General features: G+C 50.5%; 1 protein-coding gene across 5 annotated transcripts in view; it reads left to right on the forward strand.

Annotated features, from left to right (window-relative positions):
* Positions 1–23,964, forward strand: part of BCORL1 (BCL6 corepressor like 1) — a 77,410-nt gene that overhangs the window by 41,958 nt on the left and 11,488 nt on the right. For all 5 annotated transcript variants that reach the window (XM_075538641.1, XM_075538637.1, XM_075538640.1 and 2 more), the window contains 7 exons: positions 2,665–2,830; positions 3,686–3,766; positions 6,172–6,561; positions 10,979–11,202; positions 14,865–15,083; positions 17,175–17,341; positions 18,056–18,201. In XM_075538641.1, coding sequence (XP_075394756.1) covers positions 2,665–2,830; positions 3,686–3,766; positions 6,172–6,561; positions 10,979–11,202; positions 14,865–15,083; positions 17,175–17,341; positions 18,056–18,201 — 1,393 coding nt within the window. The remainder of the gene's footprint in view (positions 1–2,664; positions 2,831–3,685; positions 3,767–6,171; positions 6,562–10,978; positions 11,203–14,864; positions 15,084–17,174; positions 17,342–18,055; positions 18,202–23,964) is intronic.

The raw sequence follows: 23,964 nt of genomic DNA on the forward strand, positions 1-23,964 counted from the left end.
TAGAAATATTGGAAAGATTGTGAAGATGGAGATAAGTGAAATATGGGACCCAGAGACACCAAGTGAGCCCATGCTGTTGGAAAACATGGCACTGCTAGGCCTTGCCCAGTGCAGGGCTGCCACAAACCTTGCATTTGTGAAAATGTGGCCTCTGTGAAGAGCAATAAAATGAGGCCTGTCTGTAAAGTTTTTACTTTCAGGGTTGCTGCCCTTGCAGAAAAGACAAGTAGAAATCCCTTGCAGACGTTCTGTTTTACGTGTTTTTGTCTACCTCGGGAAGTAAAAGTTAACAATCTCTCCGTGAAAGAGTCAGTTCAAAGTGACATTCAGAGATAAATAGGGCATGTTCACCAATGTGTGTATTTACTGTCATTTCCCCTGACTACAAATGGTTTCCCCGTCGGCCGGGCGTCCTGGTTCTTTCTTTTTGGGACACTTTTTGTTCATCGGACGTAGCAGCAAGCAAAGCTGGGATTGAATTTTCAGCTCTGCTGAAGAAAACGCAGGAAGGGACTCGGGGGTGGGAGGTTCCCTGAAATTGGACTGGGTGATGATGACCACAATCCCCAGAAAATTGAGACCCCCTTATTCCAGAAGATGTTCTGTCAACAAGAGCTCTGTCATAGCCTTCGTTTGATAGGGATGGCTTTCTAGTACAGGATTTCCCAAAGTGGGCGATACCTTTTCCCCCAGGGAGGGGCCTCTGGAATGATCCAGGAGGGCTGCAAAAAGCAGACCTTACCCCTTTGTCTTGGATTCTGGGCTACAGTACAAACATTTTTGTTGCCGGCGAAAAGCACCAAATAAGTTTGGGAATCTGTGTTCTAGATGGTATGGTGTGGGTCTGTTCAGAGGGTAAAAAACAAAACCCTCCAGCAAGTGGAACTTCCTCGCCACACCCCCAGCGTTCACTATTCAAACATTTCACATCTTCTGCACACCCTGGCTGCTCCACTACAGAGAATGCCGACCTTCCGTGGCCTTTTCTTGGTGTAGCAGTGTTGAGTGGCCTCAAAGTTTGTGAGCGTGGATGGTGGCTGTTAGGCTGAGAGTGTCCTTGGTCCCCCGTGAGTCTGTTGAGTGGTGCAGGAGGGGTTAGGAGAGCTGAGAAGAAGAGGCTGGGGATCAAGGGCATGGGTCTCAGTCCCAGCAGTGTTACTTGTTACTGTCAGTGTGAATGAGCAAAGGTCCAGGTTTGCCTGGAGAGTGTGGCAGTTCCTGAGCAAATCCATTGGTTACCTTTTCTTGTCCAGAAGAAGCCCTGGTGGCATAGTGGTTAAGCACTGGGTTGCTATCTGCATGTTTGGCAGTTCGAAAGCACCAGCTCCGTGGGAGAAAGACTGGGCTTTCTACTCCATCAACAGTTACAGTCTCGGGAACCTACAGGGCATCACTATGTGTCATCATTGACTAGTTGGCAGCGAAGAGTGCTTTGGAGGAAGCCTTAGTTTGCTCATTTGTTGAATGGGGATGGTTTTAGCATCTCCTCTCAGGGCTGTTGGGGAGATCGAACCAGACCATGGCGATGAGAGCCTTTTGAGAAGTTGGAAGCCCTGCTGGCTATGAAGTGGTGTTACTATGACTGCCTGGGCCTTGTCATTGTCCTGCAGAAGTATGGGGACACTTGATTTGCTTCTGCTTTGTGTTTTTCTTCATGCCTGAATTGGATCTACTTCCTGGTATTAATTCACACAGGAAAAGAGATGCCTTTTCTTGACTGACTGGGTCTAAGGAATCTTTTTTGGTTGTTGCTATCAGTACGTTTCACTGTCAAGTCACAGGTAACCCCACCCCCACCCCCTGCCCACCAACACTTTTCACAAGTTTGCTTTATGTCACTAGGCTTTTATAAAAGACCTACCTTTAGGACCTGTTCTGGCTCACCAAAAGTAAGCCAAAGAGGATTTTTGATTTCACGGAATAAAGGCAAAAGGAAAATATAGAAGCTGGGGTTCGGCATTTGTTTTGTAGTTAGTCGTTAAAGAGACAGAGTGTATGCGCGTGTGCGCGCGCGCGCACACACACACACACACACACACACACACACACACACGAAGAGTGGTGTCCCCAAGCTCCTTTCCTGGGGAATGACTTTCAGTGTCACAGCAGCAGGCCGCTCTGGCCTCCAACTGTGTCTGAGATCACCGTGTGTAAGGATTCTGTGAGGCTTTGTGTATTGATTGTTAGGTCACTTGTTGCCTCTAGAAACATGCAAAAATTGTTCCTATAGGCACCCATGGTAACCTGCTTCTTAGCCTTACACCATTTCGACTTTTTGAAGGTTTCATAGGAAAGCTCTGCTTTGGGGTATTGGGGGAAACCTGCATGTGAACCACTTAATCGCCCAATTGGCAGGACAGGCGTTGGTGTTTATGTCCATCTTGCCCTTGGTATGCGTTTGAGTAAAGGGTGGGATCCTGACTCAGCACCTTTTGAAATGTGTTTGGCGTTTCTTCTGCTTGTGAACCCAGATTCTGTGAAACTGTTTAAAATCATGCAGTGTGGAAGCCCATCGGAGTCTCCTGGACAATGGGAACCATCCTGAGCCACCTCTGTGCCCCGGGGAAGGTGGCAAGTGGCCCTTCCCCTCACCCCACACACTGGTGACTTAACTTTAAAAAATGATAAGACAACCTCATACCTGCCCCTCTCTACCTCCCACAGTGCCGAAAGCTGCCCAGTGACCTCCAAGAACCTACTAAGAAAAATTCCCGGGGGGCTTCAGAGTCAGGAAAAGAGCACAACGGAATCATGGTCAAGCACAAGCACCGAAAGCCAGTGAGGCCGGAAGCCCAGTCTCCAGGAAAGCGAGCCGAGAGCCATGAGGAAGGTAGGCTGCAGGCCTGACCCGCTGGGCTAAGCTGGGCTGGAAAAGGGTCCCTGGGACACCGAGGGAAGGGAGGCTCCTCCACTGTGGAAGAAGATTAAGAAGATTTGGTTAAGGAGGCAGGGAGGAAAGTGAGTCGTGTACTGCTAGGGTCAAAGGTGGTGGTGGCTGCCATCACTCTGCAGCTGATCTTGGCTCAAAAAGAAATGGGTATCCAGAGATTTTAGAGACAGAACACAGGGTTTCCTTATGCAGCATGCTCTTCCTGTGTGTACCCCAAAGCTCCCATTGTTAGAAGTTAAAAATGAATGACTCGAAGGGTTTAGAGGCATCGGGTCCCCTTATTGTTATTGAAGGGTACATGGGACAGTTGATTTCGGCAGTGTGCTCAACCTGTGAGCTCTGCCACACATGGCTCCTCAGTCCCTCATTAAGGAGAGGAAGTCCCTGTATTCTTTGCCTGGGAGTCCATATTTGTGGTCTTGCCTATTGGACATGACCTGCTTCTTTCAGCTTGTTCTTACATAGCAGTTTTCCTCTGTTCACCCCTCTTTCCTCCTGTCTTCTTGCCTTGCTCTGACCACCAAGCTCCATTTGAGGTGGTTCATCTCTGGGATTTGCTCCAACCCAGTTCTAACTCTGTTGCGGGATAGCTGCCTCCAAGCCATACCCTCATGCTGTCCAATCGATGCGTGTTTGGGGGTGTCAGCAAACATGACCAAATGTGTCATTTTCCAAAGCCACCAGGAACTGCTCACCTTCTCAGACATGGGATGAATGGGTATTACCCCGGGGCAAACACAATTACTCTGTCATTTCTGCCTTCTGTCCTGATGAACTCCCCCACCCAAACCCCAGGTTCCTTGGAAAAGAAAGCGAAGAGCAGTTTCCGGGACTTTATCCCTGTGGTCCTGAGCACCCGGACGCGCAGTCAGTCTGGTGAGTGAGTCCTCCGAGGCAATGGCCCATTTGGCAAGAACTCTGAAAAGAGAACCTCGTTGAGCCATTGTTGCATTTGCCCTAGTGGACAGTGGTGGAGGTGATTTGCTGTGCCAAGATGCTCAATTCCCTACTGAGGCAAGAGAGCAGGGGGTCGAGGTGGGGTGCAGTGGGTGTTATTCAGGATTTGAGGGGTCCCTGGGTGGCGCAAAGGGTTTGGTTAAGGAGCCCTGGTGATGTATTGGGTAATACATTGGGCTACTAGGTCAGAAGTTTAAATCCACCAGCCGCTCCGAGGGAGAAAGATGAAGCTTTTTACCCGTCTAAAGAGTTATTGTCTTGGAAACCCACAGGGGCAGTTCTACTCTGTTCTGTAGGGGCCGTAATGAGTCAGCATGTAATCAAAAGGTTGGAAATTCAAACCCACTCAGAAGCACATCAAAAGAAAAGCCCGGTGATCTCCTTCCACGTAGTTTATGGCTAGGACAACTCTTTGGAGCTCAGTTCTGCTCTTGACATACAGGGTCACTATGACTCAGAATCAACTCTAGTGCGACAAGATTGGGAGCCTGGCTTTCCAGCCTGGGGAGGCAGGGGTGGAAGGACATCCCGGTGCCCCTTGGAAAGCTGGCCTGACTCCAATCTCTGGTGTCTGATAATGATGGGGGCCAACCTCAGACCTGAACATTGAACCTTTGGGTCTTGGAGTGACTGGCAGACGTCATCAAAACTGAAACTGGCTGTGGAGTCACCAGAGTAGGCCAAATCACATTTGGTCCCTTGAATTGGTATTGGGAAAACCCTTGTTACCTGGAAAACACTTAACCCTTTCTGGTCACCATTAGCTTCCATTAGCCTCTGCATTGATGGTTCACCCAGACTGTCATACAAATTTGGTACAGTGGGGAAAGCGGAGTGCTGTATAAACCCAGTTAGCTGATATTCTATTAACTGACCTCTCAGGAGAGGGAGATGGTCATTGGAGCTCATGGCCATGGTAGTCTGAGTCTGGGGGAACCATCAGTGCAATTGGATGATGTGGGGCCATTAGGATATTAAACCCATTGGACTGTGTTTGATTCTTTGGAAATGGGCAAGCTCTGTAGGAATTCCACATGGAGGAGAATATGAGAGTAACCAGAACACTTTGCTCCCTGCCTGGTGTGTATACAGGAAAGTTGGTATGACCAACTTGAAACTTTGGCCAAGAATTTTCTCTGTTTGCCTCCAACCATTTCTTTCTTTCTTCAGCGGACCTCACTTGAATTAGGAGGGTATCAAGTTGAGAGGTGGGCCTGAGGAGAAAAGTGGTAGAATTCCAGAGCTATTTTCAAGGCAGGTGTCAGATCTCTCAGACTGCTCAATCAGGCCACTTTCAGACTGGACTTTGGGTGTTAACCCCTTGACTAGGCCGCCTTGGCAGCCTGAAGAGGTACCACTGGTGCTGGGGTGGTCAGCACAGGTGGGTGAGGTACCCACCCAGTGGTGAGCAACAGCTGCTGCCGAGATGGGCATGGGGCCAGGGAGCCAGCTCCACCCCCAAACCCTCGGCACCTGCACAAGAAGAGTCGATTGAAAGGAAGAAGGCTCATTTGGACCTGGCTGCATGAGACTGTCTCTCAGGAAAGGGCCTCTGGCATTCCACTTTGTCTGAGACTCTCCTTTGGTGTTGATCCTGTTGGTCTGGGGTGGGTCTGACATCAAAATTTGGTGGAGGGGGCAGTGCCATGAGGAGAGCAGGCACAGGGCACGATGCCACCTTCATCCTCTATTAAACCCCAATTTCCCACAGATGGGGGAACACTCGTGGCGTCGTGGTTTACACACTGGGCTGCGATCCAGAAGGTCAGCAGTCTGAAAGCACCAGCAGATCCACAGGACAAAGTCAGGGTTTTCTACTACTCCCGTAAATAGTTACTGTCTTGGAAACTCACAAGGACAGTTCCACCCTGTCCTGCAGGGTCTCTATGAGTCTGCACCTACTCAATGGCAGTGAGTGAGTTCCCACAGAGCAGGGTTCTCTGGCCTGCCCCTGCAACCTCTCACAATGCAGAGTGTCTTTTCCAGGCTCCAAGTAAGAGGTTGGGGAGTGAATGACAGTGACACTGCACAGGGGTGAGCAAGGGTGTGTATTGCTAATACTGTGTTACAAGGGGGCTTACCAAAGTTGGTGGGCAAATGGGATATGACGATTATAGTTGAAGAAGCATTTATGGGAGCATTTTCAGGTTTGTTCCTCAGAAACAACCTGGGGGGACATGGTCAATGAGGCAGGGAACACCATCCCTGATTGATAGCTGGGGAGACAGAAATGAAAGAATGTTCCAGAAGTATACAAATTCGCAGAGCTTGAGCTTTTCGTCCTTTGGAGATGCCTCTGAACCACCTCTCCCTGTCTTCTACAGGCAGCATCTGTAGCTCTTTCACTGGTCTGGCAGACAGTGATGTGGGAAACCAGGAAGTCTTCCCCACTGAGGAGGAAGAAGAGGTGACCCCCACCCCAGCTAAGCGTCGCAAGGTGAGGAAGACCCAACGGGACACTCAGTATCGCAGCCACCATGCCCAGGATAAGACCCTGCTGAGCCAGGGCCGTAGACACCTGTGGCGAGCCCGAGAAATGCCCTGGAGGACAGAGGCTGCCAGGCAAATGTGGGATACCAACGAGGAGGAGGATGACGATGAGGAGGAAGGCCTGTTGAAGAGGAAGAAAAGGAGGCGACAGAAGAGCCGAAAGTATCAGACCGGGGAGTATCTAACTGAGCAAGAGGAAGAACAGCGGCGGAAAGGGAGAACAGGTAAGGCTGGCAGTCCCACTGTCAGGGACCCGCGGCATCTCCGGGTTTCCCAAGAGCCTGCTGCTGCCTGTTTGGCACCAGCAGAAGGCCTGTGGCCCCAGAAAAACCTGGTGCTATGATCTCCAGCTGCCAGAGGGGGCTCACTCCACTGCAGGCCCAAGGTATTGGCTTTGAGTTGAGCTTGTGTGAATGAGGCCTGGCCTGAAGGAGCACCAGTGATGGTAGCATAGTGAGTTATGCTTTGGGCTGCTTACTACAAGGTCAGCAGTTCGAATGCACGAGTCACGCCATGGGCGAAAGATGAGGCCTTCTATTCCGGTAAAGGGATATAGTCATGGAAACTCACAGGGGCAGTTCTACCCAGGCCCTCCAGTTTCTTATAGAAGTTTGAAGCCATGGGTAAAGCACAGAGACAACCTTGGCAGGTCAGCCAATCCCTTGGTTGAGCTGAGGGAGTCAGGCCTCTTGGAGGCCAGGTGGTTTCTCCCAGAACGGGGCTCGGCAAACTTTTGAGACGGAAGAGCCAATCCTGTCCATCACCACAATTTAAGATTGATTTGAGAGCCATAAATACAGTTTTACAAACAAATGAAATCACCCTGATCAGAATACTATCCTTTCTTTCTTTTTTTTTAGTTTTATTTCAGAGCCACATGGAAGTACCAAAACAGCTGCGTATGGCTCACAAGCCACAATTTGCGGACCCCTGGCCTAGACTCTTTGTGTCACGAGGAAAGAGGGCAGGAATTGGCTGCTTTGCCCAGGAGGTTTCTAGTTCCTCAAGTGCCAAGTCCAGCAGTTCTCTTAAGCTAGCATAGTAACTTGGAGTAGAAGCAGGAACAGCTTGACTTTCTCAGTTGCTGCCACAGAGGTTACTATGTGATGGAGTGGAACTTCGAGGTGGGCCAGGGTGGCCTCATTTTTCATGGGCCTAGGTTGAGAAAGCAGTCAGCCCAAAAAGAAAACCACGTTTTCTTTGGCCCTGTCAGATGTTAGACTATGAAATCACAGAGACATAGACTGCCACAAAAGGGCTACTATCAGTCTGTTCCAGTAAGGACTCCTCAGGCCCAATCCTGTAGCGGATTCTAAAAGCCGATCTTTGGGGTCTGTAAGGACCCCTGCGTCATTCTCTCACTGTGACCTCTGCCCTCAAAGAACCAATTGACTGTGTCCTGTAACAGGATTCATCCAGCGCTGCTGGTAAATATCTGTAGTGCCCTTATTACAGGTAAAATTGAATAATTGCACTGTGAATGAGGAGCAGCTTCTAGTTTACTATAATGCAAAGAAAGCTTAACCTTATTTCTAGCTCTGTGTAAGCTGTGCTGCCTATCCCTGCACTCAAGAGAGTAATTGAGCCCATTTGCATCAGCTCTGTGAGAGCACGGGGACAATTTTCCCATTCTTCTGCCAGAGCCATAACTGATTAGTCGGGAATGAGTTGTCAATGCCACTTGTGTTGGAATGAAGAGGAGCTTTCCTGTCCCCTGATCTTCTCTGTTGGAGGCTGGCTTCCTAGCTTCCCAGCTTCCTGCAGGACTGGCCGGCTCTGGGAACACCAAGGCCCCGAGAGGTTGCCTGGCCCCAGGTTTTCCACCCGATTCAGAGATCTGCACAGCATTCTGGGTAGATAGAGAAACTAGCCTTTGCTCGAATGCCTCCAGAAGCATAGAACGCCTCACTGTTTGATTTAAAGGAAATTCCAGTTGTTGGAAAGTGGGTCATACTCCCCTCCATGTGTGTGGCTGAGTGTTTGTGTTGAGGCAGCTGGCTTTGGCATATGGTCAGGTTATCTTCCACCAGCTCTGAAGATGGCATTTTCCTGAATGAATTCCCTGGCAAGCATCTCCCTTCTCAGAAAGCACCAATCCCTCCTACGACAACCTGCCTTTCAGGTTGATAATTAGAGAATCCGGCGAAGGCCTAGCTAGGCAGGTCGCCTTCCTCTTCTCTGAGCCTCGAGATCTTCCCTTTCATGCTGACTTGGCCTGCAGGGGTAACAGGCAGAGCCACTTCCCCTCACACACCTCCTACACCTCCTACCACAGCACTAGTCCTTCCCATGTGACTGTAAGCCCCTTTTCCTCTGCCATGGAATGAGCTCCAGAGCCTGGGCTTCCCTGGGTAGTGGGGGTAGAAGGAATGAATGCTGCATTTCTTGCAGCGATGAAAGCTGTAATATGGCTGGCTCCCTGATGTGGCCTGAATACCTTGTAAGACATGGTTCTGGTCCCTCTTTTGCCTTGGCCAAAACGTTGCATCAAAAGCCCAGGTTTAGAATGTTCTTGACTAGAAGCACTATTAGAGATGAGCACAGCAGTTCTCGGACAGGGGGACTCACTAATGGGTCTGGTTTAGTTGGGAGGAAAAGAGGTAGTCTTACAGCTGGCTCTTTCATAAGCAACAGATGTTTGATACCATAGGCTGTAATGCCGACTCTCACTTCTGGAAGTATCATTTCTCTTGGACATTTGCCCTTGGAGATGTCACATGTGAGCGTGCATGTCCAGGCGGAGCGAAGCAGGTTGAGGACCCTTGGGTCTAGCTCCACTCCCTCATTTCCCAAGTTGGAGAAACTGAGGCGCTGGCTAACTTACCTCACATATATAATGCTCCTTTTTTTTCAATCTTTATATTTTATTTAGTTCAGTGGTTCTGAGCCTTCCTAATGCTGTGACCCTTTAATACAGTTCCTCATGTTGTGATCCCCAACCATTAACGTATTTTCGTTGCTGCTTCATAACTGTAATTTTGCTACTGTTAGGAATCAGGCAACCCCTGTGAAAGGGTCCTTCGACTCCCCCCCAAAGGGTCATGATCCACAGGTTGAGAACCACTGGTTTAGTTGATTGCTGTTGAGAATATCCACAGCAAAAACTACACCAATTTAGCAATTTCCACGTGTGCGATGAACTAATGTTGATTCCATTCTCACCTTCTCTTTCTGAGTCCTTCCCCATTATCAGAAATGCAGTGCCCCCTAAGGTGGGTCTAAGAATAACCAAACCCACTGTAAGGTCAGCAGTTTGGATCCACCAGCCCCGCAGAGGGAGAATGATGAGACTTTGTGTCCCGTAAACATTTCTAGCCTCAGAAACAAAAGGACAGTATTGCTACTCTGTCCTATACAGTTGCTATGAGTTGAAGGTGACTCGGGCAGTGGGTTTGGTTATTCTTAGATTTTAAGGATATGTCTGGGGCTCTTTTGGTTTTGGTTTCAGAGAGTCACCTACCCTGTGTGACTCTAGGAAATCTAGAATCTCAGAGTTTTATTGCTGTGCTGTATTTCCTCCCTTTTAATCAGGATTCTTCTTTGTAATGTTTGATCAAAGTGTTCACTAATGTTAGCCAGCAGACTTAACAGTCTTTTACCATGTGCCAGGCATGGGCATTGCCCTTATTTAAAGAACCTGTATATCTAACTACCATATGAATGGATGCCTTACTTTATAATCTAGTTCTACATGTACTACCTCAATGGTTTCTCATGCCAGTCCTTTGATGTGGAGAACCTAAGGCAGCATCAACGTGTGCCTGGAAAATGCCCATGATCTCAATTCCTTTGTCTGTGAATGTCTTGAAGCCCCCTCATATTCTCCACATATGGCAGATATGAAAACTGAGTCTTGGAGAGATGACAACTTGGCTCATGTCAGTGGCACAATTTGAGGTTGGGCTAGTCACCCTCTTACCATGGGGTTGAGATGCCTAGACGGGGGGTGTGGGGTGTTCTAGAAGACCCTGTAGGAGAAAGGCCTTCACAGTGGAATTCTCAGTAGGCCTTGCTAGAATCAGTGAGCTATGGCCACTTAGAAATGTTGCCCATTATGTTTCAGTGGCACCAGTTAGTTGATTTTCCATTGAGAAAGGCCATTTGTTTCTGCTCTTGACTACTAGCCGAGTCGACCCCCTGGTGCGTTCTGGTCTCAGAGACTTTTCTGCTGGCTGTAATATTTGTGTCTGCAGAGCGGCAAACAGGTGGCAGGACAGCGGCTCAGAAGGAAAGATTCTAATTCCTCACCCCAGTATCAATGTCATGCTTGGCAATGCTGCTAAACTTGCCTTCCTGGGAGAGTGTTAAAGAGTCAAAGGGGGAGGAGGGATGGCGTGGAGGGAAAGCGGCAATGAAAGTTCTGGGTTCCTGGAAGTCCTTGTAAAAGTACCCTCATCTTGGGGACTCCCAGATGTGCTGCCCCCTGCTGGCCTGGCTGGGAGTTTTCTTCTGCTTATGGAAGCGGCGGAAGCTTGACATTGAGGAAAGCATTCGGGTGACATCCAGTGCTGGATATGGATTGATAGCTGATGATTGCAAAACTTTGCTTGGAGATTTGAATCCCCAGAGACCTCTGATTCATCTCAGAAGAAGGTGCTTTGGCTGCTTCTGACATCTACTCCTTCCTTCTTATGGCTGCAGATTTAAAGGCCCACAAGCAAAAGGCATCCTCCCAAAGTTCAGAGCACCACCTCAGGAACAGGAACCTTCTCTTGCCCAACAAAGCCCAAGGGATCGCGGAATCACCCAATGGTTTCCTCCCAAATAACCTGGAGGAGCCAGCCTGCCTCGAAAATTCAGAAAAGCCATCAGGAAAGCGGAAGTGCAAGACCAAGCACATGGCAAACATCTCCGAAGAGGCCAAGGTATAGTAGTGGGAAAGGGGGAGTGGGCTAGAGTTCCGCAGGCTTCTTGCCAAGCTCCTCAGTCATTAATCCTGTGAGGGAGGGAGGGAGGGAGTGAGAGAATGGTGGCTGAGGAGAGCCAAGTTAACTCGCGTTCATTGAAGTATTTTATAAGCTGGTTCTGGGAGCAGTGGCAGTTAGGGGAGAGAATTTTCACTTTTCATTTAGGCAGCCCAGTTTCCATCATCACCAGTGTACCACAGATATGGCCCCTGCCCATAAATTAAGGGAGGGGTGTGTGTTGCTCTAAGGCCGAACAAGTTTCAGTGGGCCTTCCAGAGTAAGATAAACTAGGAAGAAAAGGCTGGTGGTCTGTTTGCTACAAGTCAGACAATGAAAACTCGCTGCCTCACCTGAGTCCATACTGGGTCACAGGATGGGCTAGGACTGGGCAGCCTTTTGCTTGGTGGTGCACCGGGTGATGAGTGGGAGCTGGAGACATATAACAATAACCCTTGGTCTTCTTGCAATAAGCCTTGGCTTCCTTTTGAGTTAAGGAAGAGCTCAAGAATATGGCAAGAAACTTTGATCTGGACTCACCTCATTGGAAACCAATCATCAGAGAGCTTTCTGAGTCAATCAAGGCAGAGAACCACTCATAGAAATCGATGTCCAGACAGGTTGCTTAAGGGTGGGACCCAAGGGATTCCCCTTGGGTCTGGGCTGTAACTGCCCTCCTCCCTCCCCTTCCCCAGTTTGATGGTTTCCTGGGGAAGCAAAGGGACACTCATTAACCAGTAGCCGAGTATTCCCACAATTCTCGCCCGTTGGAACCTGACATTCATATTGGTTTCCATGCTGTCCCCAGTCCTTGCCCTGGAGGAGGGGCTTTCCATTTGAGGGAAGGGCCAGCTGTCCACATTCAGTGGATACCCATAAAGCATACTCATTGTTGGCAACTGGAAAAACCAAGGCCCACGGGCTTGTTGCCTGTGAGTAGTGAGTCTCCCTTTCTCTCCCTCCCCTGCCCCTCTTGGAATCTGGTTCCAGCTCCAACAAGGTACTCAAGCCATGTTCCCATTTGTGAACAACGCAGACAGCACTCCTTGCCCTGTGTAGCTCACAAGGACCCTTGGGGGAACAAAGAAGGCAATAAGCATCAGAAGGATAAAGTACTCTCAGAAGGCTACCGTGTGTCCCTGTGCTGGAGGAGGTAACCAGCCTGAGGGGACAGAGACTCAGAGGGGCGGCACACAAGCCCAGAGATAAAAGCAGGAGGACCGAGGGACAAGGCGGGCTTATTGGTTGGGGCTAAGGGCCAGGTCCCACCTTTTCTGGTGAGGAAACTAAGGTGCTCCGGGTGGGAGGGTGAGCAATGGTCTTGTGGGAGGTGACTCAGTAGTCATGGGTGACAGACTTGGGACGGGGCACTCTAGAAGCTTGTCTGCTTCTAGAATCTGAGCTCTTCACATCAGCCGCTGACTGAGTTGGGTGGTGTCTGTCTGTATCCTGGAGACACTGGGGGAGTTGGTCAGGGACTTTCTGCAAGCCCTGGCACAAGTGGGGTGTCCCAGGCTCCTGCTCACACACCACGCCTCCCCTGTAGGAGAGACGCCCTTTGGCTGTGTAGTTGAAATCTGTGTGTTTTCCCCAGCACCTTCCAGTCCTACCTTCTTCATACACTGCTGTTTTCCTGGAAAGAGCCAAGGTGTGTGCATCCCGACCACTCACCTGAAAGTTGGCAGTTCACAGCCACCCGGGGGCATTGCTTCCAGAAAGATGTCAGCTATCGACAGCCCTCTGGTGCCACAGTTCTAGTCTGTAACGCGTGGGTTTGCCACACGGCACAATCAACTTATTGGGAATGTATCCGCCTGGAAAGCCAGCAGCATGATCAGACAGACCTGTGACCTCCCCGCGTGGGATTGTCCTCTGCCCTTACAGGACGGGAAAGCTCGTGGCTTCGAGCTATCCTGGGATTGAACCAGAATGGAGCAAATGCTCCAGGTGTTTATCTGTTCTCTGCTCCTCCTGTCCAGGCTCCCATTCTTCCTCAGCAGCCTGCCTGCTGGGCACAGGGCCTGGCACATAGTCAGCTTGAATCCAGCCAACCAGTACTGGTTGCAATACGGCGCCCTGCCCCGAGCTCGGGGGTGGGAGGAGCAAAAGTGCACAAGACCATGTGCTCTCCCCACCCCCACAGAGCTAGCTTTACACTGAGCAGGGGAGGCAAGACGTCCTCGTGCAACACTGAGTGGACGTGAAGCAGGGAGGCAGTGAGCGACTGAGGTGCGGCTCCGCCTCGCCTCGGTGCTCTGGGTAGGCAGAGAAGGAGGGCACTGGGAACCAGGGGCCTGTAGAATGTTGTAGAAGACCCAGGGCTTCGCTGAGGCCTTAACGCGCTGAGGCTCTGAGATTGGTGGCATGCCGGAGCCACCTTCTGCTGGATAACAAATCACTCTAGAATTTAGCAGTTTCAAACAGCCGTCATCATATATTCTCTCAAGACGGGTTTTGAGGGTCGGGAATTCAGAACTGGCTTAGCTGGGCATGTCTGGCCGGGTTCTCTCATGAGGTGGCAGGCAAGGTGATCAGCCATGGCTGCAATCACCTAGAGGTGTACCTGGGGCTGAATGACTCTGCCACTTGCAGGGGGGCTGGCAGGCTGATGGTGGTGGTTGGCCAGAAGCCCCCTTCCCTGGCCTCGTGGACCTTTTCCGAGGGCTGTGTGACTGCTTTCACACATGGCAGCTTGCTTCCCCCAGAGCCAGGGAATCCAGAGAGAGCAAGGCAGAAATCACAGTGTCTTTTGGAACCTAGTTGCGCAGCATCATGTCTGCGGCCCATTGGTCACACAGCCGAGCTCTATCTGGAAGGTGGGCCTCCTCAGGGGCCCTCTTGGGATGTCTCCTCATTTAAATTAGGTGCGAGTGCAGCCAAGGCTCCCTGAGCCGTCTGGTTCCCTGAGCACAGCTCAGAATGCCTCACTGGCTGAAGCTCTCTGAATGCAGGATGTCACGTGTTCTCATCTACCAGCCAATGGTGGCACAGGTGGTAGCAATACACTGATGACATCCCACTTTAATGTGTGGAGCTCTCCGGCCACTCACAAAGGAAGGGCTCAACTATTTGGGGTACCTGCCTTTTGCATGCATGGTTCTGGAGCCTTCCCAGTTGTGGAGTCCATAGGGTAGCTCAGAGGGAAGTCTCTATTGCTTGGGCCTTGTGCTTAGTGGAGGGCAGAGGCAGGCAGGGTGCCCACCAGTGCTGGCACCCAGTCTAGGTGAGACTGAGTATTATCTGGAAGCATGGTATGGGGAAAGATGAGGAAAGTCTGATGAGAGGATTGGGAGGGGGCACTTTTACACCAAGAGTGGGTGTTTGGGAGCTGTGTTTTGGTCCCTTCAAAGATCGCTGACTCCCTCTGCTTTGCATTTCTCATATGTATGTCAGCTTATTTACAGATAGGACATGTAAGGGACCCAGAATGATTCCAAAGGAAGGTCTAGTAACAGGTGCAGGCCCTCAACCCTACCCACCAGGGTCACGACCATTTGGGTGGCTCCATGCAAACAGTACTGTGGCCAAAGAGAAGTTGAGAAGACCTGGGCATCTGGGTAGGGTGGCCACCATGGGAACTGCTCTCTGACCTAACTCGGTTCTGCATCTCTGCTTTTGCACAGGGTAAAGGTCGCTGGAGCCAGCATAAGGCTCGGTCTCCCAAATCTCCCAGCCCAGTGAAGCCCATGGAACCTTGCATGCCCTCTAAGTCCCGAAGTGCCGGCCTAGAGGAGGCAGAGTCCCCCACAGCCCGTCAGATCCCGCCGGAAGCCCGGAGGCTGATCGTGAACAAGAATGCTGGCGAGACCCTCTTACAGCGGGCAGCGAGACTAGGCTATAAGGTGAGGGGGCCCCAGGTTGCTGTGGGCCTGAACTTCAGGGGAGAAGCTTCTTGTCAATGGTTCTTTGGTATAGCCCAGGCAGGGCCAGCAGGGCTTTTTTCAGGACTTGAGCCTAAGGGGGTGTGGGGACCAGGGCCAACTTCCTTCACTGCCCATATGACTGCTGGGGCTTGCCTGTTCCATTGCCCACTGGGTGTGTGGGAACACAAACTCACTTGAAATGGCAGTGTGAGATGAAGGCAATTGACATGGTAACACAGTCTCATCCAGTATACTCCTAGGCCAGAAGAAGGATTTGGGCATTTTCGTGTAGTCTTGAATTTCCCGAGTGGTGGCTCCCCCCTTACCAGAGAGGAATGAGGGATAATTGCCACCACTACCCCTGCATTTAGGTTTTCTGTAGTAGAGGGGTCAGAAAGAAGTTCGATGGGTGAGGTTGAGCTAACCTCGCTTTACCCTGGTGGAAAGGAAGCTGAGGTTGATGGAGGCCTCTTTTGTCATGTTAAGAGTTGTGGTTATTTCATGTCACTTAATCTTCATGGTCAGCCTGTGGATGTGGAGATAGGCTTTGTGGCCCCCATTTTACAAGTGAGAAAATCAGGACTTAGCAGGGTAAAGTGATTGAGCCAGGGTCACCCAAGTGAATAGGAAACTCAAAGGGGGGGGGGCTTCAAAAAACTGTGGAAAAGTGGAAATAAAAGACAATCTGGTTTCCCCATATGCTTTAGGAAGCCCCCTCGTACATGCTTAGTATGTAGGGAGCCTGTTGGTTCTATGGTGAAAAACAGGTGGTTTGAACTCACCCAAGAGTTCTGTGGGAAAAACATCTGGCACTCAGCTCCTCCAAAGATGACAGCCAAGGAAACCTTGGGGGTGGGGGGCGGCGCAGTTCTCTTCTGTCACATGGGGTTGCTCAGTCTTAATCGACTCAACACCACAGCGGCATAGACATACATATGCATATTTGTGTATATATATGTGTATAGATAAGGTGAATATATGCACACACACACACATCTTGAGTTCAAACCAGGGTCTGTTTAGTTCCCAGGGTAGTGATGGAAGACTGACTCATGACCAGAAACTAGTTCTGTGGTTGGACGTTTAGGTCCTCACCCATTTTTTTGTGTCTGCAAACTTGAACACAGATTTTGGCCTACCCCACTGAGCACAGCCTCAAGAATTTGCTCTTTTAGCAGTGGACTTGCTGGGTTCCAGACTGAGCTCTCCTTTTTGAGAGTTGTGACTGAGAGCTCTGAGTTGTGACTGTACTCTCCTTCTGAGAGCTCTGGCTGACTTATTTTAAGACTGCTCTGTTCCCAGCTGGGCTGGCCAACACAGTACAGTGGACTTCAGGCTCATGGTCCACCCACCCATCTTAGTTGGGCAGAAATTGCTAAAAGTGACCTGAATCCCCCTCTATCTTTGAGTTCTTGGGACAAAACTAGCAGTCAGGCCTCTCTGAGAACCCAAAGGCCAGGGTCTTCATGTGAGGAGGAGCTTGTTGGGAAGGTGCGGAGAGTGAGTGGTCTGAGAAGGCTGTGAAGAGGAAGGGGCCACCGTTAGTAAAGCTGCCCCTCCCCCACTGCAGCACACACTGTCAGGCAGCCCAGTGAGTGTCCCCTCTCAGCAGTGTCCGGCAGAGGGGCAGTACTGGTGCACTTATGAGTTCACTGGGTTGCAAGTCAGGCCCTCCGCTCTCTTACTGGCCTCATCCCAGGCAAACAAGAGTGCCTCTAGTTCTCATCTTTGGCCCCCTCGTCTTAGCCCAATGAAGTGTGTGTGAATGTGACTAGGGAGTTGAGGTCTTAGGGTTTGAGCTGTGGCAGGGCGGCTCTAAGGACTGTACCCCCATGTAGTGTAGCCTTATCTCCCCACTATCAGGAAGACAGCTTAGGTCTGGGCGCCTGGCGATGGTGGCTCAGGACTGACTGGGCTGGCATGATTTTGAGGTTGGCTTCCGTCCCACCCTGAAGACCAGGCTCTGTCTGAGTCAGTGGATGGTTTGTGAAGCATAGACTTGAACTGATTTGATGCCAAGAGCTAGACCTCGCTGGTCATGGAGCTCTCCCCCTGCCCTTGTCCCCACAGGACGTCGTTCTCTACTGCCTCCAGAAGGACAGTGAGGATGTGAATCATCGAGACAACGCTGGGTACACGGCTCTGCATGAGGCCTGCTCCCGGGGCTGGACCGACATCCTGAACATCCTGCTGGAGCATGGGGCCAACGTGAACTGCAGTGCGCAGGATGGCACAAGGCAAGGCGGCGGCTCCAGCCCACAACATGGGTCCTTCATCAGGCCAGGCTGCAGGCTGGCTTCTAGGGGGCTTGGTTCAGGAGGGGATGTAGTCAAGACTGCCAGACTCAAGGAAGAACCAGCCTGGGCCAGGCCCGCTGGGTTCTGGAAATGGCTAGTCTGTCTGTGCTGGTTTTGAGGTGGAAGCTAGCTTTGCTAGGACCCTGGAGATCACCCTAGGGGCACCCTATCTCTGGCAGACTCTTGGGTCTTAAGAGCTAACTGGAAGGCTGACTGTCAGATCACTCTCAGATTTGATTTTTTTAAAAACCTACTGTCTTGAGGCAATGGCACCCATTCACCTTTGCTCCATCAGAGGGCCTGAGCTGCCTTCCAAGTCAGGGGTCCTGGGTCGTCCAGGGGTGCAAACTCGCTCGGCCATTGCCTGGTGTGTGGAGCTGCTTTGATTAGCTCTGCCCCTGGAGGTTGTTTGGCTCCATAGTTTGGTCACCACCCACCCCATGCCAGTAGCATGTGCTTAAACTCTGCTCATGCTCCTAGACTCAGTTTGTTCAGAACCTCCATGGAGCTCCATAGCACCGGAGAGTGCCCTGAAAGGGGACCATGCGCTAGAGGAGTAGGGGGTAGGGGGTCACCTCCCTTTTCCTTGATGATGTGGTCCCAAGCCTAGACCCTCGGTTCCCACTTGGTCCTCACTCTGTATCACCTCTGTAGGCCTGTTCATGACGCAGTGGTCAACGACAACCTTGAGACCATCTGGCTCTTGCTGTCCTATGGGGCGGACCCCACGCTGGCCACCTACTCAGGGCAGACAGCCATGAAGCTGGCCAGCAGCGACACCATGAAGCGCTTCCTCAGTGGTAAGCAGGGCCCGGGGCTGCTTCCAGCTCTCCTGGAAAGCGGACACTCTTACTTGTCCTTCAGCTGCAAACAGTTCCCATGAGGGGGCAGTAGCCCTCTTCACAGGCTAGGCTTCCAGCTTCTCAGAAATTTCTGTGCACTTGAAAAAGCCCTGAGGTGTCTACTTCCTCCTACCCTGCTGCTAGGAGCATCCGCAGGCAAGCACCCTCTTCTGGAACCTGGTGGCCCCAGGGGACCCCTTGAACAGTTTGGGATCTTGGAGCGAGGCCTCCCAGTGGGGTGAGTGAGCCCCTGTCTCTGGTTCCGTTTGAGGCAACAAGACAATGACCTATGCATTGCGGGAGATGTCCGTTGCCAAAGAAGCGACACTTCACATCTTGCTTTTGTTTTTCTTGGACTTTTGCCTAGTCTATGATCCTGGGGAGCCCTCAGGAATCCCTTTCGAAGCTGTGTTCCTCACCACCCTTGCTGTGGTAACTGCAACTTTCACCTGTACCCCTGCACCTATCTTCTCTTCCCCGGTTTCTCTTCCTCCTTCATCGACCTCCTTTGGAAAGGGTCTGGTGCTCAGGCCCATGGCAAGGGCCACAAGCCAGCATGCATTTCTGTTCTCATTAGTGGCTAACAGCTGTTTGTCTGCAGTTAGAGAGCTCTACTGAGTGGTGGGGCCCTGGAGGAGGGAAGGAGGGGAGTCTGGCTCGGGCATGCTCAGTAGGACTCTCCTCAGACTTGACCTCCGAATTACAAAACAAAAAGCCTGTTTCCTTTGTGACATCACAGCTTGGCCCTGGCTCTAGCAGTTTCTTCTCACTGCCTGAGCGACAGAGCAGCTGGGAGCGGGATCTCCCATCTTCTTCGGAAGCTTCAGAGTCGGTGGTCAGTGCCTCTAGAATCGGAAACTATCAGGACCTAGGATTTTGTCCAAGACCACCCCCCTCCTCCCACTTGTTTAGTCCCAACCCCACTCTCCTCAGAGATAGAGTTCCAGGCTCCCAACCAGGGCCTTGTTTGCTTCTGAAACAAAGGTTAATAACTGAATAGCTGCTGGTGGAGGAAGAAAGGGAAAGTGGCTGCAGACAAGGCCCTGGTGGAAGGCGCAAGAAAAGCCTCAGGCCAGTGCCATTCCAGCCACTAAGCCCTCTCTCCCTGGTCTGGACCCTCCCCACCCCCGCTCTCCCCTAGGTTCCCAGGTCTTTCAGAGCCAAGCTGCCATGGGATGCCCAGGCAGGCAGTCATGTGAGGCCTATTTGTAGTCGCATCGCTAGGGGCCAGGGAAGCCGTCCACGCTCTCTCTCACAGCCCGACACATGTTCTTGTCTGCACTCGGCCCAGCCAGCTCTGACAACCATGCATAGCCAGAGCGTCTCTGTCAGAGGTTGTGCAAGACAAGCTGTCTTGGCGGGGAAAAAAATGGTCTAGTTTAGGTGTCCCTTTGGGCTCGAGATTGCTGTTCTGTTGTCTTGGGGATCCCTGGGTCCAAAGACAGTTCTTAAACAGATGGTCTCTTCTGCCAAAAATCCAAAAAGGATGTTGAAATGGCTGAAATAGTCCAAAAATCACACAGAAACCCCTACCCCTATCCCTTCTTAGTTCTGGAAATGCATCCCAATAACAGCAGGAGCCTTGGTGGTGATGTGGCTATGTGCTGGGCTGTGTTCTTTAAGGTCAGCAGTTCGATACCACCAGCCAGCTGCTCTCGGGAGAAAGACGGGGTGTTCTACTCCTGGAAAGAGTTCAGTCTTGGAAACTCACAGGACAGTCTTCCCTGTCCTAGAGGGTCACTGTGAGTTGGCATTGATGTGATGGCTATGAGTTTGTTTTTTGTTTTTGTTGTTGTTGTTCTTTATCCCAATAACTAACCAGCCTTTTGACACTTCCTTCACGAACTCCAGTGCCAGCCATCCTAAGAATGAAAAGCCCAAACAGCAGTATTGCTGGAGACCATCACCCCTCCTGGTGTCCCCATGCCTGTCACAGTAGGCTTCTCAGGGGTTAGATTTTTGGAAGTTGCTCACCAGGCCCCTTTCACGTGAAGTACCTCTGGGTGGCCTTGAACTTCAACCTTTGAGGTAACAACTGAGTGCTTAACTCTTTGGGCTATCTGGGGACTCCATGCAACTCCATTCACATCTTGCCATCGTTTGTCTATGGTTCGTAGCTTTATAAATGGTGCTTGCCAGGGTTCTTAGCCACTGCCCTCCCCCTTTCTATGCAGACTATTAGAGGCAGAAAGGTCGCAGGGTGGCACAAACAGTTAAAGCGCTCACCTGCTAACTGAAAAGTGAGAGAGTCCACTCAGAGGCACCTTGGAGGCAAGGCCTGTCAATCTTCTCCACCCCCTGCCCCCCAAACAGCCCCAAAATAGCCTATGGGGCCCCTAGTCAGCAACTTCTTTTTTGTTGTTTTGATTTGATTAAAGGTACAGCAATTCTCTGGCTAGTAGGGAGGCGTACTTGCAAACTGGACCTTGCCCGCACTACAGAGAGGCAGGCACTGGCCGACGTCAGCCAACTCTGGAGAGTGAGGAGGAACTTTAGCCCAAAGGACATATTGAGGGGTGAAAAGACAGTATTTACGGACTTTTCTGATAGCTCAAGTCAATTATTTTCCTCTTTGTTATCCCCGTCCTGCTTCCCCCTACACACATGCATTCCCAAGACCCCAGTGGGGACAGTGGTGTGGTGGCTGCCAGGAACATGTTGGGGCCCTATTTCCCTCCCATCTCCCCACCTCCCCAGCCCTACCCCCAGCCAGTCTGCACAGGCTACAGGGTTTAGCTTTCAGTTTTCTTCCTTGGTTGCCTGGCTGAGGGACTTTAAAAATGTTGGGCTTTTCTATCCTAAGTACTTGCCTGCCCAAACCTTCTGTAGATTGCACACTCTTCTCCTCCCCACTCCCCCTGGGCATAACATTAAAGGAGAAGCCGTGTGGATGCAAAGGGCCCCATTTTCTGCAGGCTGAAAGGGCAAGCAGGAGCATCAAGGCCGTGCCTCACACAGCTAGCACTGTGCAAGATCCTTGTTCTGGAAAAGTGGGGGTCCCTGCTTCCAGGGGTCCAGTGGAGGGTCATTTTATATGGCAATAACTGCTAGTAGTTCATCCCAGTCATAAATGTGGATTCTATTATATTGGGTTTGCTTAAAATGAGACCATTTCTCTGGCAATCATAAAAGAGGGAAGTGCCAACTCTTCATTTGTTCATCCATCCATCCAGGCACCAGACGTTTACTGTTAGGTTTAGAAGGCCCTGGTGGTGCTGTGGGTTAGGTGTTGGGCTGCTAACCGCAAATCCAGCAGTTCAGATCCTCCAGTTGTTTGTTCCACAGGAGAAAGGTGAGGCTGTCTACTTCCAGGAAGCTCAAGTCTCAAGAATCCGCAGGGGTAGTTCTACTCTGTACCATAAGATCCCTTTCTGAGTCAGAATTGACTCGATGGTAGGTTTGGAGTTGGGGCTATGTTGGGTGCAGCTGCTACACAGGTACTCAAGACCTGCTGTTAAGCCCTTTCTACTTCATCCTCATGCTTGGAACACCCAGCAGCCAGCCCCTCAGAGTGGCCTTTGAAAGGCCTCTCCCTTTAGGCCAAATTATAGACTGGCTTAACCTTTGACCCTTTGAAGAAAAGAGCACGATCCCAGCCAGCCAAAGGAAACAGGCTGGTTTTCCTCTTCTGCTGGTTTTCCTCTTCTGTGGGAATGGGGGGAATTGTGGCCTTTGGGTTTAGGGTGTCAAGGGGAGCACCTCAACAGCTTTTCCTCCCACTGGAGGACCTCGAATCACAGGAGTTCGTTTATCCTTCCAGAGGCCTCTGCTGTATGATGCTCAGTTCAAGGCACCTTCTTCTGTGGTTTCCCTTTCTTAGCAGATGACCGTGGAAATCAGACCCTCTGGGGGCTGGGGCCCTGCTCCACCGTGAGTTCCTGATAAGCAGTCCCTTTTGATTGAGATGAAAGTCACATAATGTAAAAATCTCCATTTTAAAGTGGACATTCCCTGGCAGTGAGAACAGACACAACACTGTATACCCTCACCAAGGAGCCCTGGTGGCATAGTGGGTTACAAGTGTGCCAACTAAACACAAGGTGAGCAGTGTGAATCCAACAGTCATAAAACTTTCTACTCCTATAAAGAATTACAGTATTGGAAATCCACAAGGGCTATTATACCCCGCCCTAAAGGTTCACTACGAGTCAGCACAGACTTGATGGCAGTGAGTTTGGTTTTGAGTCTTTGGTACTCTTAGGTGAATGGGCCACTATGAGTATCCCACTGTGCACACTGGCTATGTGTGCTTGTCAGAATACCTGCCTTTCCCTTGGAGTGGGCTTGCTGGCTCATCTAGGGATTTGACCTGAGGAACTATTTCTCTCCACATCCTCACCAACACCTGTCATTGTCTGTCATTTTTATTAAAGCCAACCTATTGGCTATGAGCTGTACCTTGTGGTTTAGGCTTTTTTACTTAAATGTGAAAAATTAAATATTACAGTAAACTCTAGATAACATCAGAACTGGTAGTGTAACCCTTTTTACATGTACAGTTCAGCAACATTAATTCCCCATACCACATTATACAACCAGCACCACAACCTATTTCCAAAGTGGTGTGTCTGTGTAAGAAAGAGCTTTATATCAAAGAACAATCGTATGCTGATACAACATCCCAACCCAGTCCAGATAAAGTCCATAAATCCGAGATTAGCCCATGTGCCAGATACTAGTCCATAAGTTCCTCTTCAGACTCAGGCAGCATATGCAATGATACTGAATTCAGGAAGATCACAGGCCAGTGGGGGAAAAGTCTTGTGGATCCAGTGGTAGTGGAAGCATCTCAGTGTTGGCGCGGGTTTCTGGGTGGCTCCTCCAGCTCTCTGAGTATGGTTCTCCGACAAGAAGGTGAAGCAGAAAGAGATACTCTTCACAGGTCTCAGTAAGTCTGTGTCACTTATCAACAGGAAGATGAAGGTAGAGAGAGAGGAAGTTCCCAGAATCCTCATGAGAAGGCCAGACCCACAAGGAGGCGTCATCAGGCTGTGACCTGATTGACAGGCTGAACTCCACTCCTTCACTCTTAATACCCTCAAGTTCATGCGATATTATTTAGCTACCACTGTCTCTCTCTCCTGATAATATGCCAGAAATAGCTGAGATGAAGTCTTAGCATTCTCGTGACTAAGGAGCATTCTGCTTGTACTTCCTTCCAGACACATGTAGTTGGTCTGGCAGTCCACGGTACTTTCACTATTCTTCACCAGCACCAGGATTCAAGTGCATCAGTTTTTCTGCAGCCTTCCTTGGTCGTGGTCCGACTTTCACTTGCATACTAGGGGATTGAATATACCATGGCTTGCATCAAACACACTTTAATCCTCAAGTGACGTCTTTGCTTGTTGAGACTTTGAAGAAAGCTTGTAAAGCAGGTTTACTCGCTGCAGTCCATCATTTGATTTCTTGACTGCTGCTTTCATGGGTGTCCACTGTGGATCCAAGTAAAATTAAGTCCTTGACAGCGTCAATCTTTTCTTTGTCTATCTGATGTCTCTTGGTCCAGTTGTGAAGGGTTTGGTTTTCTTAAGCTTGAGGTGCTGTTAGGTTCCTCCGTGGGAAATACCTCGGTCCTTGGCTTTGCATGAGAAAGAAATGCAAGCTGAAGCCTGGTTTGTGATCCAAATGAGTGTTTATAAAGGATAGAAGAAGTGTCAGGTTTGACAGTGAACTGAACACAGGACCACACGCTTACATGTGGCGACCTGAGCCTGAGAA

The sequence above is a fragment of the Tenrec ecaudatus genome, chromosome X (genome assembly GCF_050624435.1).
Source record: "Tenrec ecaudatus isolate mTenEca1 chromosome X, mTenEca1.hap1, whole genome shotgun sequence".
NCBI lineage: Eukaryota > Metazoa > Chordata > Mammalia > Afrosoricida > Tenrecidae > Tenrec > Tenrec ecaudatus.